We start from the raw sequence: 24,039 nt of genomic DNA on the forward strand, positions 1-24,039 counted from the left end.
AATAAATAGAATAGTAGACATTGCTTCGATCTCGAAGAATTAGTTAAAACGGAATGCCAGGCATAAAAGGTCAGGTAAAACATGAGGTGTGATGTTGCTGCAATACTGGATGCTAATTCAAAACCCAGTAATTGTTTGGGTACTCTTATATTAATTGCTATTTGAGATAAACTACATGCTTCATGTTCACACATTTCAGAACAGGTCTGGGACCAGTGAGAAATATGTCACTGCCAGCCAAATGGCGTAATGCTCTGAAAACGTATGCATGATCAATCCAAGGCAAATGTGAAAAGATGGAAGTTCCTTGAAAACGTGCATAAAAAAACAAATTAGGGTCCTTGCCTTTCAGTTTTAGACCACTTGGCATGACACTTTCCTAACCATTGATATTTGTGTTGTATGTGCAGAACTGATGGTGTTTAAGGCACGGCCATGACATAAAAGGGCCTCAAAGGTTGAATAGCCTTGAGTTAAAGATACAGGGTCTAATTTCGAGTCTGACAAACAGGATACTGTGCCAGATATGTGGTGGAGTACCCTTTTTGCCAAAACCCAGTTCTCCTGCTCAGTTTAGAGTCAGGCAAATCATCATGGTTCCATTGGCTTACTCTCTGTTAGCTCTTTCATTTGAAGCCTTTGAAAGAAAATAATGATTGACAACTGGTCAGTCAAAGTACCTCAAACAATCCACTCTATTTAAGGCAGACGTTCTGATGTATTTTATTCTTGTTAGGGACGCTCATGGAAAGCTTGGCGTACCCGAACAGACCCCCACCATAAACACAGAGAAAATGTCCCAGAATGTCAGGGACATTTATAATTTTGTTTTTTTAAAACAAACTCCCACCTTGGGAATTTGCTTTTGAAAAGGAGAGGTCAGTTAAAATCAAAAGTGGGACACGTCACTGGGCAATGGCCAAACCAAAGTTCTGGCTTATGCATTCTGCAAAAAGAACATTGGTAGAGCGCCACAGGTACACACCATGGCTTGGTTTAAATGAATTCACCTTAAATGTGAGGACAAGTCTAAAAATAACACACTCAGCTGTTTAGCACAATGCGTACCAGTGTAATATACTTCCTATGGTATTATGTGTCAGTATTCACTATAGCCTTAGAACCTGCCATAGCGGGCTCTACCGGCTATGAAAAGGCCCGCTCCCGCGTTAAAGGCCAAAGGTGAGGGCCTTTAACTAGGGAGAGGCCTTTAATAGCCGGTAGAGCCCCCTACGGCGGGTTCTAAGGCTATTAGAACATTCTGCCATTAGAGGGCAGAATGTTCTCATAAATAAAACAAAGGTTTCACGGAACCGGAGGGGATTAAAATCCCCTCAGGCTCCGTGAGGCTTTGTTCACAGCTGCTGCTGTGAACAAAGAAGATTGGAATGTTGGCGTTCCAGGCTTTTACCGGCCAGTAAAAGCCCGGAGCACTCCATTGTCTCCAATGGAGATTGCAACATTCAAATGTTCTAATAATGTTTACAACGTATCTATTGGGTAAACTAACACCCTTCCATTTCAACACTAGCTCCTATCTGACCTAGTTCACAAACATTGTTCAGTGAGCAGGTGTGATTAAATCTTGATATTCAATATGTGAAACCTGCTTGTAGAAGAAAGCTATGTGAGAAGGACCTTTAACGACTTCTGAATCCTGCATATCTTTCTATGTGATCCTAATTCATATGCCTAAAAAACGACCACCAAGCTCTTTACTGAACTTTCTGAAGGTTGCCTCAAAGAGGTAGTGGGGGATATACGGATCTGTATGAAAAAAAGGGGAGAGATAATAGGGATACCCAAAAGGGCTTGTCTTCCTACTTTGTTATATCTTGAAATAAAAGAGCCCTTCTGCATATCATGTACTAAACCTCCTACAGGTAAGAAAAGCACACTGCTTTTCATTGTATAACCCTCACCCACTAGGATTACCCCTGGGTGGTATGCTTCATCATAGGGTTTTTTCCTTGGGGAGTGGTACTACCAATGGAAGACACAGGAGCACTGAATGGTAAATGCCAAATGATGGTTAAATAGGAGTTGGGGAGGTTGGTGTTAGGTAAGTTAAAAATACCTGCCTGGTAGGAAAACTATGTTTTATTTTGCCCTCGAGGCGGTATGATTAAAAAGGGAAGAGGTGCAAAAAGACTATGCGGTTGCAATGACCCTAGTTTTTGCTGGGTCTACATGTTTCAAGCCACTCTTCCCGTGGCTATATTCAGGAATAAGGATATAACAACCTGAGTTCACTCCTAGTTTAACATAGTGCAATGATGGCAGAGTGTAGCCACTTCACATACTATACAATGAAAAACAATGTGCTTTTCTTACCTGTAGGATGCTTAGTACATAATACGGAGTAGGGTTCTCTTTTTTCAGGATAAACAGACCTGCCTGGAAATCGCACGCAAGCATGCCAAGAAGTACCAGGTAGACCAGTCATTTAAGTTCCTTTGACAATAAAAAGATGGTAGGAGCTGAGGAGTTTGTGGCAAATATGAACTGATAGCACTTTACACAGGGGACTGTTTACTTCGATTGTTCTTCTCTTGTGCATAAAGAAGGGACACAAATAGTGATTAAGAAGGGCAACAGGTACACTGTATCAAATACAGCATGGAAAGTTAAAAATACAAGAAAACCACAGCAATATTTACAATAGATACAATATTATACCCAATGTTAGATTACAGTGGTTAGATAAATTAGGAAATGCCATTTTGTCTGTGAACAGACAGAAAAGAAGCAATGGTATGAACTCCCAATCCAAAATGTACAAGTTATCTGGAGGGACATATTGGAGCTAGGGAGGACCTAAGCGAAATCTAAGCTATACATATTACTAATTCGCACACACTTCAATGTCATCCTTCCACTGAGTTACCTTCTTTTAACATTCCATATACTTTGAAGAACTGCAAGACCGGATCGTTGTGGTATTTATGAAGACCTTCTCTTGCAATATTCTGAATGTGGCGGTAGTATTTTTCTTGACTGTAGTATGCAATATTTGCCTAATGTGGAGTAAAGTACACAATTAACTATTTTCAGAATCCAAACGTACACAATAAATAGTCCAATAATGATAAAGTTTGATTATCTTGTATCAAAAAGTCATAAATTGAAACCTTCCTCTTGTAGCCCTATGCAAAGTACAATCTGTAGTCTTTCAAGAATATGTTTAAAATCTAGCTCTTTTAACAATTACACATGGAAAAGATCCATGTATGTTGTGATTAATATATGTAGTAACTTTCACACATTTCCTAGGCTTTATCATTTTCTTGAAGTACCCATATTGCCTTTAAGCAGCTTATTCTAAGTGTGTGTTGCACTTTTTGTAAGGGAAACCTTATATTTAGCACATGACCAGCTGACTCACACAAACACATGCTTTTCGGATATTCTGGACAGTTACAGGAGATGAGCCACTAATACGGCCAAAATAACGTAAACAATGTAATGTAAATCACCTCAATTGATTTATAGTTACATAGGCAGAGAAAGTCAAAATATCTGTTGAGTGCACTGAGATCTGGTGTTAGATTCACATATTTTTGACCCTTGCTACTGTGCAGTGATAGAATTCCTGTGAAAATATATTCTGTGCTTTTCCTCGATCAATTATTTTTACACCGTAGCTATGAACAGGCATGGAACAGCTGCAGCATTATTTGAAACAAGTCTTTTTTGACGATAAAATCATGCACATGTGTTGTAAAATCATGACATTCTACCTTCTGTGGCATCTCTTACACTCAAATATTAATCTTACATTTGAGATATTCAAAAGCCTCTGGGTTCTTTGAAGTTCAAATATTTATTTTCCCATTTTACCCACTTGACATATCCAAAGTGACCCTCAAGCCATAGTGAGGGTGGTCACTCCCCTCTCATACCAAGCCAAGAGATAAAGTAACAGTTGTTGGCAGTTCAATCTATTCTCAAATACACAGGTATTTTTACCATTACTCCTGGATGGAAGAGGGCCCTCTGTAAGATTTGTGTGGTTCTCTTTAACATGGTCTTTACTTTGCTTCCATGGATATGTTGTGTTCGACAGAAAGAGTGAGAGAGGCACAGAGAGAAAGTAAGAGAGGGTGAGTGTGTGTGTGTGTGTGTGTGTGTGACATGATTACCTTCAAAACCATTTCTGTGAGTACCTGGAACATTACTATAATCATACGTTGTCCCTGTGGGGAATTGAATGTAATTATCTTCACATTTTACATCTGGGAGTACTTTTGTAATAGCTGCAGTTACTAACTGTGTAAACACCATAATGCTACTGTGATCACAATCCACCTCTGCAGGCAGTATCGCACATTATCCCTATGCAATGATCACATGCATCATTATTGGCAATTGAGAGCCAATGTTGCTGTAGTCAAGACATTGCTATGTGGATCTACTGTTTACTTTGCAAACAACAGTAGCTTGCTTTGGACTTGTTTGAAGGATATTTTGAATAAAGAGAAGTATTGAAAATCAACTTTTGGCACAAAACTGAACTATTTGAATATTTAACATGACATCTCTTAAAGAATGTAGGATTGTCAGATTACCCAGGAAGGATTCTTAAGTCTTGTCAATGTTGCTCATACAATGTATATAGGTCAAATCATACGTTTGTTCTAGTAAGTTAGCATGAGTTCCTCAGAAATGAAATTTAGAATATTAATGTTTGTCAATTACCTCGCAGTGGATGCATGAGTCAAGTAGAAACAATAACTAATCTTCCACAGACAGTGCACAGAGATGGCGTTTGAAACAGTTATTCTACTCAAAGAGAGAAGCATTGGAGGGTGTTAGAAACTGGGTCTCTAGTTGGCAGAGGTATGCACCCTGTCCAAGTAGGGACCATAATCTTACTCAGGGTAAGTCAGATACAGACCCTATATTAACCTGTGCTCACCCTCTCACATTTTGGCACAAAGCAGTAAAGCTTAATTTAAGAGGCAATGTGTAAAGTAATTGTGCAAAACTTCTTTACAATAACACAGTGAAAGACATCACAAAACGGCTTGCTATCAGTTTGGAGAGAATAATCATCTGCATAAAACAAGACCAAAACCACTAAAATCCAATGAGTAGAAGTCGAGATATGAATTTTTAAAGATTAAGGGGGTCATTATGACCCCGGCGGTGAGTGTAAATGCGGCGGTAGTACCACCAACAGGCTGACGGTACATGCTGCCACATTATGAGAATGGCAGGCTGGCTGCAGCTAACCCGCCACTTCTTCACTCATACCGCCATTGTGGTATCAGCAGCCGGGCTGGAGATATCAATCTCCAGCCCGACAGCCGGCACATGAGACGGCCGGCACATGGGCCTGCCTACCACCATGGTTTTCGTAGCTTTAGCAACGCCACAAAAACATGGTGGTGGGCCCTACCGGTGACAGGGAAGTCATTCCCTGTCACCGGTAGGCGGATCCCCCACACCCCCAATACACACCTGTTGCCCCCCTCCATTCAAACACAAACCCCACCCCTTCCGATCCACTCACTCGCTCCCACCTCCTCCGAACCTCTCACTCACCCCCACACACACCCGCAGACATACACCACACATACACCCTATCACTCACACTGGCATACACGCATTCATACACAGACTGGCATACATGCATTCATACACGCATAGTTCCAGACATGCATGCACACATTCTTACACACAATCACACTGACATGCAGACACGCACTCACTTCACCAGTGCTGGTGGTAGCAGCGACACCTTACCACCGTCCGCCAGTATGATCACTGCCGGATTCCCGCCCTTCTTGTGGCAGATGTCCGGCAGTGCTCATAATATTGTGGATGGATGGTAGCCGCAGTGGCGGTATTTTGGCGGCCGTCACCGCGGAGGTAGGTGTTTTTTACCTCCAAAGTCAAAATGACCACCTAAATGTGATAATGCTTAGAAGTCACCAGCGGTCAAAAGGTTACTTAAACTCGCGAGGGACCGGTACACATCAAAACTTCGGGCTGACCGTGATGGAGGCTAGGCCGGCTACAGGACCCATGCAGGGTCCACTAAGACAGTACCTTTGATGGAGCAAAGTGCCGACGTCGAGGGCACGATGCGTTGGTTTTTGCAGGAATCAGCTGCAGAACCCACTTCTGAGGCCCAGGACTGAAGGGGGGCACCTCAGGCAAGGGTCCAACTCACAGACGGCAGAGCCCAGCAGCACCAGGAGCTTGTAGGCAGTCTTTCATGTCCCTGAGACTGCAAAAACAGGGAGCATGCCAACAAGCCCTTAGAGAATTGGGTTCAAAGATGGAGAGAACAAGTCCAAACTTTCTCACTGCAGGCAAGAAGCAACAGGCCAGCATAGCAAGTAGCAAAGTGGCAGTCCCTCCTACAGCACAACACACAGCATGCAGTAGCCCAACACAGCAATGTAATTGCAGAGTGGCAGTCCCTCCTGGCAGCACATCAGTCCTCTTCCTGGCAGTGTGTGTGGGTTCCAGAAGAGGTCTGAAATGGGGGGGGTTTGGGGTCCAGTGCTCACACCCAAATGTGCCTTTGAAGCAGGGGAGACTTCGAAGAGGCCTTGGAAGTCCACAATGTCCTTGTCCTTCCTTACCTGGCTCCAGACACTCTGCAGGGGGTTATACAGCCAATTGTGTGGGGAGAGGCACAGCCCTACTCAGGTGTAAGTGAGACAGTGATAAGCTCTGCCCCCCCCCACCCATCAAGCCAGTTAATCGCCCAATAAGTCACACCTAAGCTCCCACTGTGTGTGACTGTCTAGAGGGAATGCACAAAGCCCAACTGTCACTAACCTCAGTCGTGTGATCAGAGACAGGCAGGGGCACATAATGGTTACAGTAAGAAAATGCCAACTTTCTATAAGTGTCATTTTCAGATTTTAATTTTTTAAATCTAGCTTCACCATACGTTGTGTTTTTAAACTGTGAGTCCAGAAATAGCAAACTCCAAATGTCTATCTATCTTTTCTCAATTGGAAGTTACACTTAAAGGATGCTTCAAGGTGGTAACCTTAATGTTGACCTACGGGAGAGATAGGCCTTGCAGTAGTACAGTGGCTGGCCTGAGGCATGTTTGAGAGGGTACTGTAAAGGGTGGCAAAATCAGTGCCGCATGCCTACTTGTAGCATTTAATTTACAGGCCCGGGGTACACATAGTACACTTTACTAAGGGATCACAAGTAAACTAGATATGCCAATTGTGGATAAGTCAATGTTACCATGTACAGAGCACCTGCACTTTAGCACTGGTCAGCAGTGGTAAAGCTCCCAGAGTCCTAAAACCAACAAAAACAAGGTCAGAAAATGAGGAAGAGGAAGGCAAAAAGTCTGTGCATGACCACACAGAGTTTAAGGTTTGGCAAGGTGGTTATAGTGCCCAGTCGAATTGGCAGTTTAAAACTTAATTCGGTCTGCAATGGCAGGCTATTGGGCATGTTTTTACGGGGCTAATTAGGTGGCATGAAAAATGCTGCAGGCAGACTAGTAGCATATAATTTACAGGGCCTGGGTATATTGTACACCACTCAACAAGAAACTTTCAAGTAAATAAATACTCCAGTCAGGTGCAAGCCAATTTTATCATGTTTAAAGTAGAGAGCACTTTATCACTGGTTAGCAGGGGTAAGATGCATAGAGCCCTAAAGTCAACAAAAAGGAATTTAGCAAAATTAGAAGGAGTGAAGGCAACAACATTTGGGGGAAAACCACCCTAACGCGGACTAGTCTAACAGAAAGTAGTATGTGGACTATCGGAGTCTTCGCCTGTAGGAACAAAAATCATTGAATTAGATGGACAACTGTGTCACTCTGCCATTTGTTCAACTTTCTGGCAAGCACTGTGTTTTCCCCCAAAGGTCTCAACATCTCTGAGCCCAGGGGACATGCTACCTATAGCTTTGTGTTGCTTCACAAGTAGAGCACAAGGGTCTATTAGAGTGTGGTATATACAAAATGGGCCCCCATCTGCAATCGGGTGGTGTTTGCCCACTCACTAGGCTGTGGAGAGGCTTATGTTTGTTGTCAGCTGAGATTCATTTCTGGGTAAAGGCATCTGGGTGGCAAGTCATCCACCAGCCTCCTTGTAAAATCCGATCTTTCCCTCATAGAAGGAGTCTGTTGCTTCTTGCTAAATGTATGTTGTGATAGGTGATATGGAAGTGAGCATACTAAAGTGTTGTGCGGATGGCATCCTTCACGAGAACACAATAGAGTTTCTCCACTATCATGCTTTGTAAAACCGGGCATTTTAACGTAACAGCCACTTGAAAAACCTTGTGCTTGACTTGGAAGCATTTAGGGAATCCATAGTCAGATACGAGCATTTCCGAGCTTGAATGGAGCACTAAGCACTAAGCAAAAGGGGCTTTGCTGCTTTCGCAAACAGAAAATCTAAATGATGTACGCTACTTTATGAGCTATCCTACAAGGAGAAATCCTGGGAAGATGTGTTCATCTGTAGTTGGGCAAGTTAATGGATGCTAAACAAAGGGCAAGTTTTTATTGGCCGAGCCTTCTGTAAGTACTTCTGTCTTCAGAAGCTCTGCAGCAATAGCATAAACAAATGTCTTCCTAGTACCATGACATACAGTGTTGCTGGTTCCGGACAATGGCTCAAACCATGCCTCTGCCACTGGAAAAGATCTACTGCTGTGCCCTGCTGGAAAGACCGGAGCTGGACTACCCCGAGAATGGAAATTGGCAAACAATGACTCAAGGAACAGAGTGTTATCCAGGAGCCTCAAAGGTCTCCAGAGAATCCGGCTCCATTTGAAAACTGAGGACCTCTGCTTGCAGAAAGGACTGAAGACCAGCAGAAGGCATACTAGGACAGCAAGTGGTAAGCCTGTGGCACTCCTTTGACACTCTCTCCTTCGACTTTAATGGCAAACTTCATCACCCTGCTTCCAGTCTGAAAGAGACACAATTGTTTTTCCTTTTCACATTGCACCCTGAGATGGAGCACCATTGATTAACTTTGGCAGTTCTTGATCTAAATGAGGAAACCGCTTCTCCAAGCTTAATGATTCAAGATATATTGTGATTTAAACCTAGTGTAGACCCCTGACACTAAATCCAAATTCTTCACTAGCAAGCAAGTATGTGACCTACATACGATTAATTTCCAACCCCAAAATGTCACCTCAACTGGTGGTTACAAGATAAAGGCTCCTACAGATTGGTATCCCCAGGGCATCTACCTTGGGGTTCAAGTCTAATCCCATCATATGTAGTCCTAATTAAACCATTAAATTGGAGTCTGGTTTCAGCTTTAACTGGAATTGTGTCTAGAGCCCACACAGTTCACTGGCCAACAGATCCAGAGATGGCCCCACTAACTAGGCAATGGAACTTTGATTCTGAAACCAGTGTCTTTTTTCCTATCCAGAAACCCTACTTATTTTATTGTGAATTATGAATCCTACTTCCCATTTGGATGGTGGAGTTTTGGATGTGATTTGTTTTAAAATATTGTACACGTTATCAAGATATTCAGCCAAATAAACCTGCTGCCTCGTCCTTCCTTGCACTCAGGGCTAGGAAGAAACTTGAACTAATTAAGATTCAGCATAAGCCCAGATTTACATAAACAGACTTTAATTTAAAATAATCTATATTCATTTTTAACATGGCTGTTTAGTAGTATTTCTTTGCTTAAATTATCAAAAAGGGATCATTAAGGCCTCCTTAGGACACATTTTAAAGTCCTTTCTTCTTATCTACTGATAAGAAGAAAAAGTACTGGCTTTAGGTTGTTTTGCTAATTTTTTGCACAGGTCGCAACATTAAAATACTAGCTATGCTGGTAAATAAACAACTAGGTGGTGGTCCTATGTAACCAATGGGTAAATGCAGTCCAAAATATCTCTCAGACACCAAAACAATACATCCACAGCTCAATAGCCATGACAACAATATCTAACCAGAGATAAACCAGAACACAGTAGAACCTGTACAGAGTCAAACTCTGGTCTGCGACTGAAACCCTGGAATGCCATGCAGAAACATTCCCAGAGACAACTAATAGGCCCGATCTAAAAGCAGCATAAAACAACATAGGACACAAACAAAAGAAACATGCTAGTAGGCGGGAAACAGAGTACAAAAAGGTTCTGATGGTTAAAGGTGTCCTCATTACCAGAAGGAGTATGTTGAAAAGAAACACAGTTTTTGAGATGTTTGTGCTACTTGCAGTAAAAGGACCTGCATGAAAACATGGATGCCAAAGCACTTTTAAGCAACAACTATCGTGTAACATCCGTAATGTATTTTAGTAGTGATAACAGGCCTTAAAAATGATATGCCCTTCATTTTTTAGATATCGGCTAGACAGCACATGCGCTCTCGAAGAGACATGTTGTATTTACTTTGTGGGCTTCTTCCTATGTTTAGCCCTCCCCGAGAGCAGGAACCAAGTACTATAGCAATCTACTGTTCACTATTTTAGCATCTGTTTTAGGAACAAGTTTTTTCTTTGTTGAAAAGCAATTCACAGGGCCTTTGCAGTTTTCACTTGCTCCGCTCTGTTTCTGTAAACAGGCCTGTAAATCTTGTTCTTATCTCTTTGCATTTGCTAAGCATTCGAAGACCGAGATCAAATGTCAGATGCTGATTTCAGCATTGCCACCGTCTACAACAATTTCGACCCCCAACCCACCACTCTCAGCCTCGACAACCTCAACTAACCAGTGAACACCAGCAGAACGATCACCACCTGGTCTCCGTTCACCACTCTATTACAGGTGTCATGTCGTCCATCCTCTACAGGGCACCAACTGCCCTCTGCCCCACCATCCTCAGAACCTACCCAATCAGTACAGAACTCAACAGCATCCTCAACATCTCCATCTCTGCAGAAACCTTCCCAGACAGATGAAAGCAAGCAGAGGTCAGACCCCTTCTACAGAAACCCTCTGTCAACTCTAAGGATCTCAAAAATTACAGGCCAATCTCCTTGCTCCCATACCCAGCCAAAGGACTCAAGAAGGCCATCAATTAACAGCTCACTGAATAACTGGAACAAAACCACCTACTTCACAATCAGGATTCCATGCCAACCACACCACTGAGACCGTGCTATTTACTGCCACAGACGACATCGGAACTCTCCTCATAGGTGGAGAAACAGTGGCCCCGCTCCTCCTTGACTTTTCTGCTGGGTTTGACACCGTCTACCACCAAACCCTCGTTTGACAGACTCCACAACATCAGCATACAGCAAAAAGCTCTCAAGTGGATCGCCTCTTTCCTTACAGGACGTTCACATATCATCTGAATGCCTTACTTCACCTCAGCACCCAAAAACATCATATGCAGTGTGCCCCAAGGATCATCCTTCAGCCCCACCCTGTTCAACATCTACACCTCACCATAATCTCCTACGCAGACAACACGCAACTAATCCTCTCGATCACCGAGGACTTCGCAAACAACAAAAACAATTCTTGCGACGCCATGTCTAACGTAGCCAAATGGATGAAAGACAGCTATCTCCAACTCAACTTAACAGAATTACTTATCGTCGGGAAGAACATTTCCACTTGGGAGCTGAACCTGGACCAACACCCACACCTACGGACCATGCACGCAAACTTGGCATCATGCTCAACAGCCAACCTACCATGAATCGCCAAGGCAATGCAGTCACCTCCTCCTGCTTCCACACCGTTCCCGTGCTCTGCAAAATCTTCAGCTGGTTCCCAATCAACACCAAAAAGACAGTCATGCAGGCTGTTGGACCTGGCATCCTTGGTGTGGTCTCCCCTGTCTTTTTGCCTCTGCTTCCCATGTTTTGACTTTGTGCTTAACACTGTTTTTGCTGTTTTTGGTACTCTTGGCACTTTACCACTGCTGAATAGTGCTAAAGTGCAAGTGATCCTGTGTAAAATGTATGTGTAATTGGCTTTCCCATGATTGGCACATTTAGTAAGTGCCTAGTAAAGTGCACCAGAGGTGCCCAGGGCCTGTAAATCAAATGCTACTAGTGGGCCTCCAGCACTGGATGTGCCACCCACATTAGTAGCCCTGTAAACATGGCTCGGACCTGCCACTGCAGTGTATGTGTGTGCAGTTTTAAACAGCCAATCCGACTTGGCAAGTGTACGCACTTGCCAGGCCTAAACCTTTCCTTTTCATACATGTAAGGCACCCCTAAGGTAGGCCTTAGGTAGCCCCATGGGCAAGGTCCAGTGCATGTTAAAGTGTACTGTATGTACTGATGTGTTTTAAATGTCCTAACAGTGAAATACTGTAAAATATGGTTGTGACTGTTGCGAGGCCTAACTCTCTCATAGGTTAACATGGGGGCTGCCTTTAAATATTCTTAAAGTTCAGCTTCCCTTTGAAAGCAGAAAGAAATATGGAGTTTGGGGTCTCTGAACTCACAATTTAAAAATACATCTTTTAATTAAGTTGGTTTTTAGATTGTTAGTTTGAAAATGCCACTTTTAGAAAGTAGGCATTTTCTTGCGTAAACCATTCTGTGACTCTGCCTATTTGTGGATTCCCTGTCCGGGTCAGACTGACAGTTGAGTTGGGCTGTTTGTGAATCTCCTCTAGACAGTGACACAAAGGGAGCTGGGGTGTAGCCTGCATATCCTGATAAGCCATTTGAGTTGGAGTGGAGGGAGGAGTGGTCACTTACACCTAAATGGGCTGTGCCTACGCTCACACAATGCAGTCTCCAACCCACTAGTGTGTGTCTGGGGCCTGGCATGGGTAAGGCTGGATCCTGTAAACAACAGAGACTTTCTTTCGAAGTCTGCCTACTTCAAAGACAGAAAGGGGAATAAGTAATGGACCCAAAACCCCAGACTTTAGATTTCTTCAAGGTCACTTCTGGAACCAAGAGGAACCTCTGCCAAGGAGAAGAGCTGAAACACTGACGAGAAGTGCTGCCCTGGTCTGTGACTGTGCTTTGTTGGGCTGTACTGCAGTTGCTGCCTCTGCCTGTGAAAGGGGACAAAGACTGGACTTTGTTGTGCGTTCCTGCTGGAGAAGAATCTTCAAGGGCTTGAACTGAGCTTGCCTCCTGTTTTCGAAGTCTCAGGGCCATCAAAGACTTCCTCTGCCAGTACGTGAACTCTCTGCTGAGACTCCTGCCCTGCCAAGGGGTACCCTATCCAGTCCCTGGGCCCTTGAAAGGTGAAATTGGCAGATCAAGAGCTGAAATCCAGGCAGAGGAGGCCGTGCTGGGAAAATTTTGACGCACCATCTGTAACGCGGCTGATAAACGAAGCTCCACCCACTTCGTGACTACAATCGACGCTCCACCTGCATCGCAGCTAGGACATCGACACATCACAGCTGGAGAAACAACGCAACACCCGCTTGAGGCTGCTGATAACGACGCAAACCCCATGCAGCATGGTTTTCTAACACCGTGCAACCAGATTTCTCACGCATCGTCTCTGGGTGTCAAAGTCATTGTGAACCTGCGTGAATCTGAGGTGCCCTGTCTGGAAATCGACGCATCGCTCTCTTGCGAGGAAGAAAAATTACGCTTCGCCTACCCAACCGGAGAAGAAATGATGCAGGGCCTCACTTGCGAGTAATCGCTGACTTTTCTGAGGCACTCTTGTCCGTGCAGCTTTATTTCTGAAGCGAACCAGGTACTTTGTGTAAAATCAACTTTCCATTGTTTTCTATGGAGTAAGACTCTTATTCTTTTGAAATTTTATATTTTGACTGGTGTATGTTGTATTTTTGTTGTTTTGAACTTGTTTGATATAGATAAATATTACCTATTTTTTTTAACTTGTGTAGTGTCCATTTTGTAGTGTTTTCACTGTATTACTGTGTGTGTTGGTACAAATACTTTACACATTGCTTCTGAGATAAGCCTGACTGCTTGGGCCAAGCTACCAAGGGGGTAAGCAGGGGTTATCTAAGTGTGTTTTTCCAGTGCCCCGACTAGTCTGAGGGACCCTGCTTGGACAGAGTGCAAACTGACAGCCAGCGAGAGACCCTATTTCTAACACAGGCCCCTGCCACCAGCCACCTCGACTACGACACGCTCTCTACACAGAAATCTCCACCCAGTTCCTCAGAAGACTCCAGACCATACAGAACACTGCAGCCAGACTCATCCTAGACCTCCCCAAATGGACCCATATCACCTCCATCTCAGAAACTTCCACTGGCTCTCCATTCAGAAGAGATGCCAGTTCAAGATCTTCATGCACGTCTACAAAGTTCTACACAATTAAGAACCATCCTACATCAACCATCGACTGAACTTCCACCTGCCTGTAAGACACCTGTGCTCCTCTTCACTCCCCCATGCCCAAAACCCCGCACCTGTCGAGCCGCAACAGGTCGCTCCTTCTCCTACATCGCCGCCAAAGCCTGGAATGACCTGTCCCCCCACCTCCGAACAGCACCCTTCCTGGCATACTTCAGGAATAAACTCAAGACATGGCTTTTCGACGGTGACACAGTGCCCTCAGGGCCCAGATACCTCTAGAGGTGACCGTGCTGCGCTTTATAAATGCTGATTTATTGTTAACCGCTTACCATTCATTGGCTTAATGTAATTTGTATTTGCTGGCTCCTGGTTGGTCAGTGTTATATCTTTATATTTCATATTTCAAATCAACAATTACTTATTTTTGTTATGGTGATACATCCCTTTTGTCCCCTTAACTTTGTTGTATATGGAACATTCTGACAGTTGTAATGCAACCTGCCCTAGAATGTTGGGGATGGTTCTATTCTGTGAAGACAGCTTATTGTGAGTGGTGGAGATGTGCAATAAGGGCTGATTTCCCTATTCCCAGTGTTTGTACTGATTACAACACTGATGCCAAGTTTGTTTGCGTAAGGGGACAATACTGTCTCCTCCCCTTCTCTGTCCTCCACAGTTACTGCATGGTTCCTGAATTAATTAAGTGACTGCTGGTCTTTCTACATGTTCAATGGTGTCCTTACATGGTTAAAGGTACTATGATTTTACTATTTCATCTACACAGCCCAATAGGTAGTTTTATTGGCTGAATATTCACTCACCTTTGCAGAATATCTCTATGGTGAGCTCTGCCATCTACTTTTTGATACCAAGTCATCCAGACTGTTCCAGGAACACAGGAGTTTTAGTCAGCAAGCCCGTATTCTGGCTCCCTGGGAGCCTCATGAAATACTGTGTTCAACCAATTGTCAGGAGACAATATTGACTGCTGTGTACATTGAATCAAAACCCTCGCTGCGTCTAGTGGTTCCTTGCCCTGTGGTGATAAAATGCATTTCTGGAACATTCGCAGTTTCCTTCAAACAGTTTAAGCCCCCATCACTTGCTGTTCCAGCCTGACCACTTCTGAAGAAGACCCCACCTCTTGGGCGGGCCCAACCAGTCTCCTCTGAGACTAGAATGCATCTACCTGTTCTTTAACCCCGGTGACGTACACACCCTTGATCAGTACTAGAATCTTCACAGGCTATGCGTGTAAAGTTTTGTTCAACTACAGTGATTTTCCAATAATTAAAATGATGACACGCACACATCTAAAGACTCTGGGGGTCATTCCTACATTGGTGGGCGGCGGTCGCCGCCCGCCAAGCGGGAACCGCCGAATGACCGCACCGCGGTCAAAAGACTGCGGCGGCCATTCTGGCTTTCCCGCTGGGCCGGCGGGCGACCGCCAGAAGGCCGCCCGCCGGCCCAGCGGGAAACCCCCTTCTACGAGGATGCCGGCTCCGAATGGAGCCGGCGGAGTCGAAGGGGTGCGACGGGTGCAGTGGCACCCGTCACGATTTTCAGTGTCTGCTTTGCAGACACTGAAAATCTTAGTGGGGCCCTGTTAGGGGGCCCCTGCAGTGCCCATGCCAGTGGCATGGGCACTGCAGGGTCCCCCAGGGGCCCCACGACACCCGTTACCGCCATCCTGTTCCTGGCGGTGAAAACCGCCAGGAACAGGATGGCGGTAAGGGGGTCGGAATCCCCATGGCGGCGCTGCAAGCAGCGCCGCCATGGAGGATTACCTGGGCCAGGGGTAAACCGGCGGGAAAACGCCGGTTGCCCTTTTCTGACCGCGGCTTTACCGCCGCGGTCAGAATGGCCAAGGAAGCACCGCCAGCCTGTTGGCGGTGTTTCCGTCATTTTAGCCCTGGCGGTCGCCGACCGCCAGGGTTAGAATGACCCCCTCTGTATGCCCACAATTTCCATGGTGACAGGCACACCTTTTTATCGAGTTAACATACCTGCAATTCCTTCGTGTCAAAGGCTATGCACATCAGATTTCTTTGACAATGGTGACACTCACATCCTTAATTTTTCTTGACTATAATTAAAACGGTGCAACGCACAATTCTATAGACTCAGTGTGCCCACAGTTTCCACGGTGACACCCTCATCTTTTAATTAACTTACCTGCAGTTCCTTATGCCACGCTTAAGATTTTAAATAACTGCGTAACTTCAAAATTCACTGTGACCCACACACCTTTTGTAAATTAATCAAAGTACTGACCCCTCACCATTAGAAAACTACTTAGGCTAAAATAATTAAGTAAGTGCAATTCTAGGTATCTGATTCTATGTGATAATTACATTGCAAAGTTGCAAGGATGTATTGATAACCTTATTAAGTACAGTATGCAAATGTATTTTTTTTGTGTCAAATTGCAATGTTCTTGCATTTATTATTCAGCAATATTAAATGTAAGGTAGTGAATATTTACTTATTTTTATTGATAACGAGTGCAAATATAAAGTTACTCTGCATATTTAATATCTCATTTTAGAGTCAAATGAGTTTTGGGTAACTGAATTCCTGTAAACTATGACATAATATTAGTTGAATTAAATTACTGTCTAATTTAGGGTTTTTTAGTATATTTGTCAGTTCCATAATTATTCATATACAGAAATTTCTCAAGTATAGTATATATTGTTTGTAATTATTTATATCTAATCTTCAGATATTGTGTATTATATCTTATTACACATTTGCATCATCGCAGCTGCAAGTATGTCACAACCAATTCCATTTTTAAATTAAAGTGGTGAACCCAGTATACCATGGTAAGATTTGGTGAACATTTTTGAATCATACTTGATAGCTATAGGAGAGAGAAATTCAGTCCGGTAAGAAAACAACATATTTAACTTCATAATTTGGGCAGTCATGGCGGAAAAATATTCAAAACACTTCCTAAACCAGATTTACCACAAGATGTGGATAATATTGCTGAATATAAAATAACATATTCGAAGTTAGAAAATCATTTTTGGGACAAAATAAATATTGTCCTTGAACGTCACAAATATTTCTGTTCTTTGCAAGGTAAACAAGAAAGCATAACGAACTATGTTGCTGCTCTCAAAGGTTTAAGTAAATTGTGTAATTTTTTATTTCTAAATGATTGTCTAATGGTTGACTAGATCAACTAGTTCGCTGTACCAGTAACCACAGGGTGCAGGAAAAATTGCTGAAGAAACTTTAGAGGAGGCTATAGAAATTGCTAAATCCATAGAACAGACCGCTATTTGCTTAAAGGAGATTAGAACCCCTACCACTACAGAACAAGTATCAGCAATAAATGTAGAAAAGTCTGAGTTGGATATATACAAGATAAAAAATACTACAATTCAACACCAGAGAAATGAACATGAGAAAAATAAATTAAAGTGTTACCATTGTGATAGTAGCAATCACTTAGCCAATGATGCCAATTGTTCTACTTGCAGAAAATGCAATTAGAAAGGACACTTTGCCAGGGCGTGTAGGGATATGTCCAAGGTTCACAAACGCAGTGAAAACAAAAAACATGAAGAAGGTTCCCAAATTGTAAGAAAAACAGTATTGCAAGTCCATGAAGAAAATGTGGTCAACCAAATTAAATACCCAGAATGCAACGTCTTCATTGACGGTAATCCTGTTAAAATGTACGCTGACTCATGTTCTCCTTTTACACTTATTAATGTTTCAGATTTTAACAAAATAACAGACAACAACAACATTAATTTACAAGTTCCAGATATATCAGCTAGTGGATACAATAAAGAACCCATTTCCCTCATAGGGATGATTAGAACACATATAACTTTCAAGGATCGTTCTACAGTAGGCAAAGTACATGCAGTAAAAGATGGGTCCAAATTGTTGGGATGGCAGCATCAGAAAGAGCCTGGGATTAAATTAGATCCTAATAACCTAGAGCAAGTATTGATAGTAAATCAATCAATAACAGGTGTCCAGATTTGTGATTAATTCCCTGAAAGATAAATTGGGTTCATTAAAACAAATTCAACATATAATTAAACTAAAGACTGATTTTAAACCTGTAGTGCGTAAAACCAGACCTATACACCATCAAATGAAAAAACCATTAGAGGAAGAACTCAACAGGTTAAAAGAACTAGGTATAATTCAGCCTTTTGAAAGTTCTGATTGGTTAGCTCCCATTGTGATAGCAACAAAAAAAAACATGGTGAGGACATCAGATTGTGCGTAGATGTACGCAACCTTATCAAAAACATATGGATTGGGGGCGTGGGCTGGCCGCAGACCATAAGAGAGCTCCGTGCACCGGATGAAGGAGTCGGTGGCAGCGGGCCTGAGGAGCTGGAAGGGAGAATAGCTACCCGCTCCCCTGCCCCTACTTGGTACCAGTGGCATCCCGAGCCTTGATCCTCGGCCCGCGCTGCCCCCAGAGCCCCATGCAGGCCTACCGATCGAAGAGCGGGATCCAGGCCTAGAGACACGCATGGAGCCGTGGGCTCGATTTCAGCCTGGGCCCGTGAGACTAGATCTGTTGAACGCCTCCATCCGCCGGAGGAGGGGGACAGGGGCACCTGAAACTGGAGCATCTGTGGGAGTGTTCCCGCCCCCTCTAGACCCCTCCCCCATAGATCACATCTACGTCGCACGGGGGTGACAGACTGCACGCCGGCAACACCTGCGGCTGGAGGCTTGCCAAAGGCTCCCCAACCTGCCCCCTCCATTGCCTATTTCAACACCCGGAGCCCCTGAGCCCGACTGCACTTGGGGTGCGGGATCTTAGCTTAGAGCCACGTGAGGAGCCGGTGGCTCAGATCTCGCCAAGGACAGAGAGGCTGGACCTGCTGCCTGACGCTACCGGACAGGAGATGCGGACAACAGCATCTGGGGCCGGAGCACCGATGGGGAGTCCGCTCCTCTTACTCCCCCACAGCCACACCCACGACTTTCAGGGGGCAACACCATATTTTGTACGCAAGCAGTGCTTGAGCCCGGAGGCTCACCCGGGTGCCCCAACGTGCCCCCCTCGCTGACCACAACTACACCACAATTCACCAGCAACTGACCTTCTATCCTCACCCTTCACCCGCAAAGGGACGTCCTCCCCTGCTGAGCAACATCGCTCTGGGATAGCTATGCCCATGTATAAGTCTGCTGGCAAACCAGTATGCCAATTGCTTTTTTTGGAGGCCCTCACTCATCACCGGACCACATCAACAACCCCAGCGTATCTGTCTCCAACCTGCCAGAAACCACACAGGCACCCAAATCGGATGTTTCCATGGAACGCATCCTGCAAGAAATCATGGCGGTTGGCAGAAGACTAGAGGGCATGGACACCAAGATCTCAGAGCTCGCAGCAGAATCTAGGTCCGTTCGTACTGACGTCGCTGAATTCCAGGATAAGGTGACTAGTGTGGAACACCGTCTCTCACTCATAGAAGACAAACTCAACTCATCACCAGGGACCAAGAGCTGCAGTACCTTTGGGGCAAACTTACTGACCTCCAGGACCGGTGCTGCAGGGACAACATCTGCTTCTTTGGGTTACCGGAGCGGGCAGAAGGCACGGACGTCAAAGCCTTCCTCATAAATACCCTCCCTACCATCACAGGCCTTACATTCTCCCCCCCGTTGGAGCTTAGTGGGTACACCAGATAGGCCCTATGCGTAAAGGCCACTACGAAAGACTTTGCCCCATTATTGCTTGGTTTCTCCGCCATGACCAAATCCGACAACTGCTGACTGCTGCTCGTGCTCACGGGCCCTATGACTTTGATGGTCGGGAATTGCGGCTTACTCCTGACTTTTCATGTGACACAAGCTGAGAGAATTTCTGGTACTGCGGCCACAGCTTTGGCAAATGGACATTAAGTTTGGCCTGTTCGAGTCCGCACGTATGTGGATTACAAAGGATGGCAAATCCAAAGACTTTTATGACCCACAAGCCTTACGCCGATTCTTGGATGACGGACTGCAGCAACCCATGGATTCCTCCTCTAACGATGCCCTGATCACTCCATGCCTGCATGATGCATCTGCCCACCCACAGTACTTCGGGGACAGATGGGGCTCTGGAGGGCCTTAGACTCAAAAGCGGAGCAGACCCGCTGACCGACCTCCCAGATCATACTAGGATAGAGAAACGACTCTCCATGCAGTGGTGGTCCTCACCCAAGAGCAGGGCAGAGGTAAATCCGGGTACCCACTGAAACCCCTGCCTATAGGGGACTGAGGAGTACCCCTTCCGGGACCAGACTACACTATTACAGCAACGACCATGGTGGGGCTGCCTTTGCCCGACACATACCTCGGACCGGATATGTATATCACTGTTCTGTAAACAGAGCCAATGCCAAGAGAACCTGTGACTATTTCTCACCCTCCGACAGTCTGGTTTTCCATGTACTGATTTTGAGCATCATGGCAGGTTTACGGATAATGATTCTTGACATTTGTCCTCTCCCACACGATGGGCTGGTGATTGTTGCTTGTTGATTGTTGGTTTATGATTGTTCAAGATGGTTAGACGTGTGTATCTTCCGATTCCCCAACACAGCAGTCACTGTCACTGCGGTCCCGGGGGAGCAGAGCCCTGTTACCCTGTTTTGTAAGACCTATACCCATATGAGGCCCGCAGGTATCATCCCCACACTTAGGCCCCCATACATGCACTGCTTATCCACGGTTCCAGCTGCTGACGCGCATCCCTGCATTCCCCTCTACATTCTCCCCTGTCCTTCTCCCACAGACGATTCCACCATACAGCGGAGTGGTCCTGGGGACACGATGATGCGTTTTCACTCCGACACACACCTCCTGCCTGTTGAGGCAGTGAACCCTCATTTTCCCTCTTCCGACCTGAGCAGGACTTAGCCTTCTCCTCGTTTGTACAGGGGTCATAGACATTAGCCCACTCACTGAACACGTAGCCGGCTCCTGCCCCCCCTATTTCTTCTGTGCCAATCATCAGCCAAATGCCGCTACCTCCAGCTCCCTTGATGCACTGATATTGACTATACTATTGGTTCTGCTTCTGCCCCTCCTCCCCATGCTGGGTCTCCGGCGTTTAGGCCCGCAGTTAGACATTCCCAACTTATACCAGGGTTTTCCCATCATTCCGGCAATACCTTCGTGTTACCTCCTCCCCCTCTTCCCTTCATCACACCTGCCTATATCTCACTGCTTCCCCAATACTTGACCACCTTACCTACTTCCCCGTTAGACCCCTAACACACCACCCTCCCTATACCACCAGTGATCCCCTACCCTATCGTTCACCGCCGGCAGTAGTAGTCTTCCCCCCCCAGTGACCGAGGAACAACCCTCCTGGGGGCTTTTTCTATGTTCCATGACACTCCTCCCCTCGGTCCCTCAACTCACCCACCCACACTGGAACCTTCCCCTCTTGCTACAAACTACCCAAATCATTGTCCGGATGTCACAGACTGGCCCGCACGTCCACCCCTTACCCTAAACGTTATCTCATGGAATGTTCTCGGCCTCACTCACTATATCAAGTGAAAGAAAATACTGGCCTACCTCCAGTCCCAGAGAGCATATATGGCCCTACTACAAAAAACGCACGTGTCTCAACTCGAATCTGACAAACTGTGTCGCAATTGGGTGGGACCGTCGATTCACAGCAGCTGCCCGTCAGCTTCAACATCCTCCACAGGCCTAACTAGGAAGTGTGGTGTTGCCATCCTTTTCTGGAAAACTTTACCCTCACTGTCCTAAAAACATGGTCAGACTCTCAAGGTCACTACGTCTTTGCCATAGTCAAGATCGGGGATAGCGTCATATGCCTTGGCTCGGTCTACGCCCCTATCGGTACCAAGCATCCTTTTTTTCTCTACCTTAATCGCCTCCTCATTGAAAAAGGGGCATCACACTAGCTCCTGGTACAGGACAGGAACCTTGCCCTTGATCCTGAGCCCAACTGCACGGGTCTCCTCGATCACCATAATCAAGCAGACAGGGCCCTTCTGCATGAAATCCTGGCTGACCACATCCTGATCAATCTATGGTGCCTCGTCCACCCACGGGACAAGGAATATACATTAATCGCCCCGGTTCACGGTCACAAAACAATCTTACATACCACTGCGACTCGCTATTTGGAAGCAACACCCTTGGCACGCCCCTTCCAAATAACAACTCTCAAACCTATTTTGCGATTCGATAAATAGATTACTGAATTGCAAAATAGTATTGGTACATACAAAAATGCTATTTTCTTGTTGCAAATGGCCCGATTGGCAACATGAGAACAGCTACTTACATCTGGCCTAAAATTATAGATCTTGCAAATGAAGGACACTTAGAGAAGAGCTTGACCAAATCGAGGGCTAGAGAATGCTATTGGTTCCCCAATATGGACTCCATGGTTGAAATAAAAGTAAAGGACTGTATTAATTGTGGCAACAGCGACAAATCTAAAGTAATCCAGAAAGCACCTATTTCTCCTGTAGCCATCCCTGAAAACCATGGGAGAAACTAGCCTTAGAAATAATTGGTCCAATTAATTGCACTGGGGTTATAAAATGGTTTGCATTTGTGTTGGTTGATTACCACACTCATTGGGTTCTTACTAGGATGGTCCATCAGATCACAACAGAAGTTCTTATGAACTTCTTAAGAGACATTGGGGGTCTAAGCGGTAACCGCCGTGCGGCCGCCAATGCGGCCGCACTCCCGCGGACCCCATTACAACATCCCCGCTGGGCCGGTGGGCGCAAACCTAGTTTACGCCCGCCGGCCCAGCGGGGATGAGGCCGCAACATAGGAGCCGGCTCCTAATGGAGTGGTGTTGCGGCCGTGCGACGGGTGCAGTAGCACCCGTCGCGCGCTACGCAGACAGTGAAAAGCTGCACAGGGCCCTGTTAGGGGGCCCCTGCACTGCCCATGCCAATGGCATGGGCAGTGCAGGGACCCCCAGGGGCCCCAGGACTCCCCTTACCGCCAGCCTCTTCCTGGCGGTGCAAACCGCCAGAAACAGGCTGGCGGTAGGGGAGTCATAATCCCCAGGGCAGCGCTGCTTGCAGCGCTGCCCTGGCGGATTATCACCGCCGGGGCTAAAACGGCAGGAAACCGCCGGCCCCGGTGGTGCGACCGCGGCGCTACCTCTGCGTCGTAATACAGATCTCCGTACCGCCAGCCTGTTGGCGGTACAGACGCCACATTACCCATGGCGGTCTCCGACCGCCAGGGTCGTAATGACCCCCATAATTACCAGAGAAGGCATACTACCTACTTTTATTACTGACAATGGAGTACAATCTAAATCATTGACTATGACAAACATTTTATCACAGTTAGATATTAACTATTAAAATACAGCATCGTAAAGTCCTTGTGCCCATGATCTAGTAGAGATGATAAAAGAATGCATTCAACTTGCAAAAATAAACCACTTAAATGTTGAAAAAGCAATACAGTACATGCTATGGGCCTACCACACCACCCCCAATTCAGTTACAGGAATATCACGATTTTCTTCTTTGAAAGGCAAGAAGCCTTGCACAAAACTGTTTACCTGGTTGGGAGTTCAGCACAACACAACTAGTGTGAAAAAACAAACTTGCATGTCATCAACCCAAATCGAAGCTTATTAAGACATTAAACATGATACAAAACATCAACAATGGAAGGCAGGTGACTGGGTACATGTCAAAGAAATGGTGGGTAGAGGAGATCAAAATTACAAGTATTTTGAACCCATGCGTATCATCAAAGCCAAAAAAAAACATAGCCATAACACAAAATAGCCAGTGTTGAAGCATGGACAGATTAGTAAAATATAGTCCTCCTTCAAACCCCA

The 24,039-nt window shown here is 45.3% G+C and overlaps 1 protein-coding gene across 2 annotated transcripts in view; it reads right to left on the reverse strand.

Annotated features, from left to right (window-relative positions):
• TTC21A (tetratricopeptide repeat domain 21A) overlaps nt 1-24,039 on the reverse strand; it is a 391,729-nt gene that overhangs the window by 360,039 nt on the left and 7,651 nt on the right. For both annotated transcript variants that reach the window (XM_069211078.1, XM_069211079.1), the window contains exon 2: nt 2,888-3,017. In XM_069211078.1, the coding sequence (XP_069067179.1) occupies nt 2,888-3,017 (130 nt within the window). The remainder of the gene's footprint in view (nt 1-2,887; nt 3,018-24,039) is intronic.

The sequence above is a fragment of the Pleurodeles waltl genome, chromosome 10 (assembly GCF_031143425.1).
Source record: "Pleurodeles waltl isolate 20211129_DDA chromosome 10, aPleWal1.hap1.20221129, whole genome shotgun sequence".
Taxonomy (NCBI): domain Eukaryota; kingdom Metazoa; phylum Chordata; class Amphibia; order Caudata; family Salamandridae; genus Pleurodeles; species Pleurodeles waltl.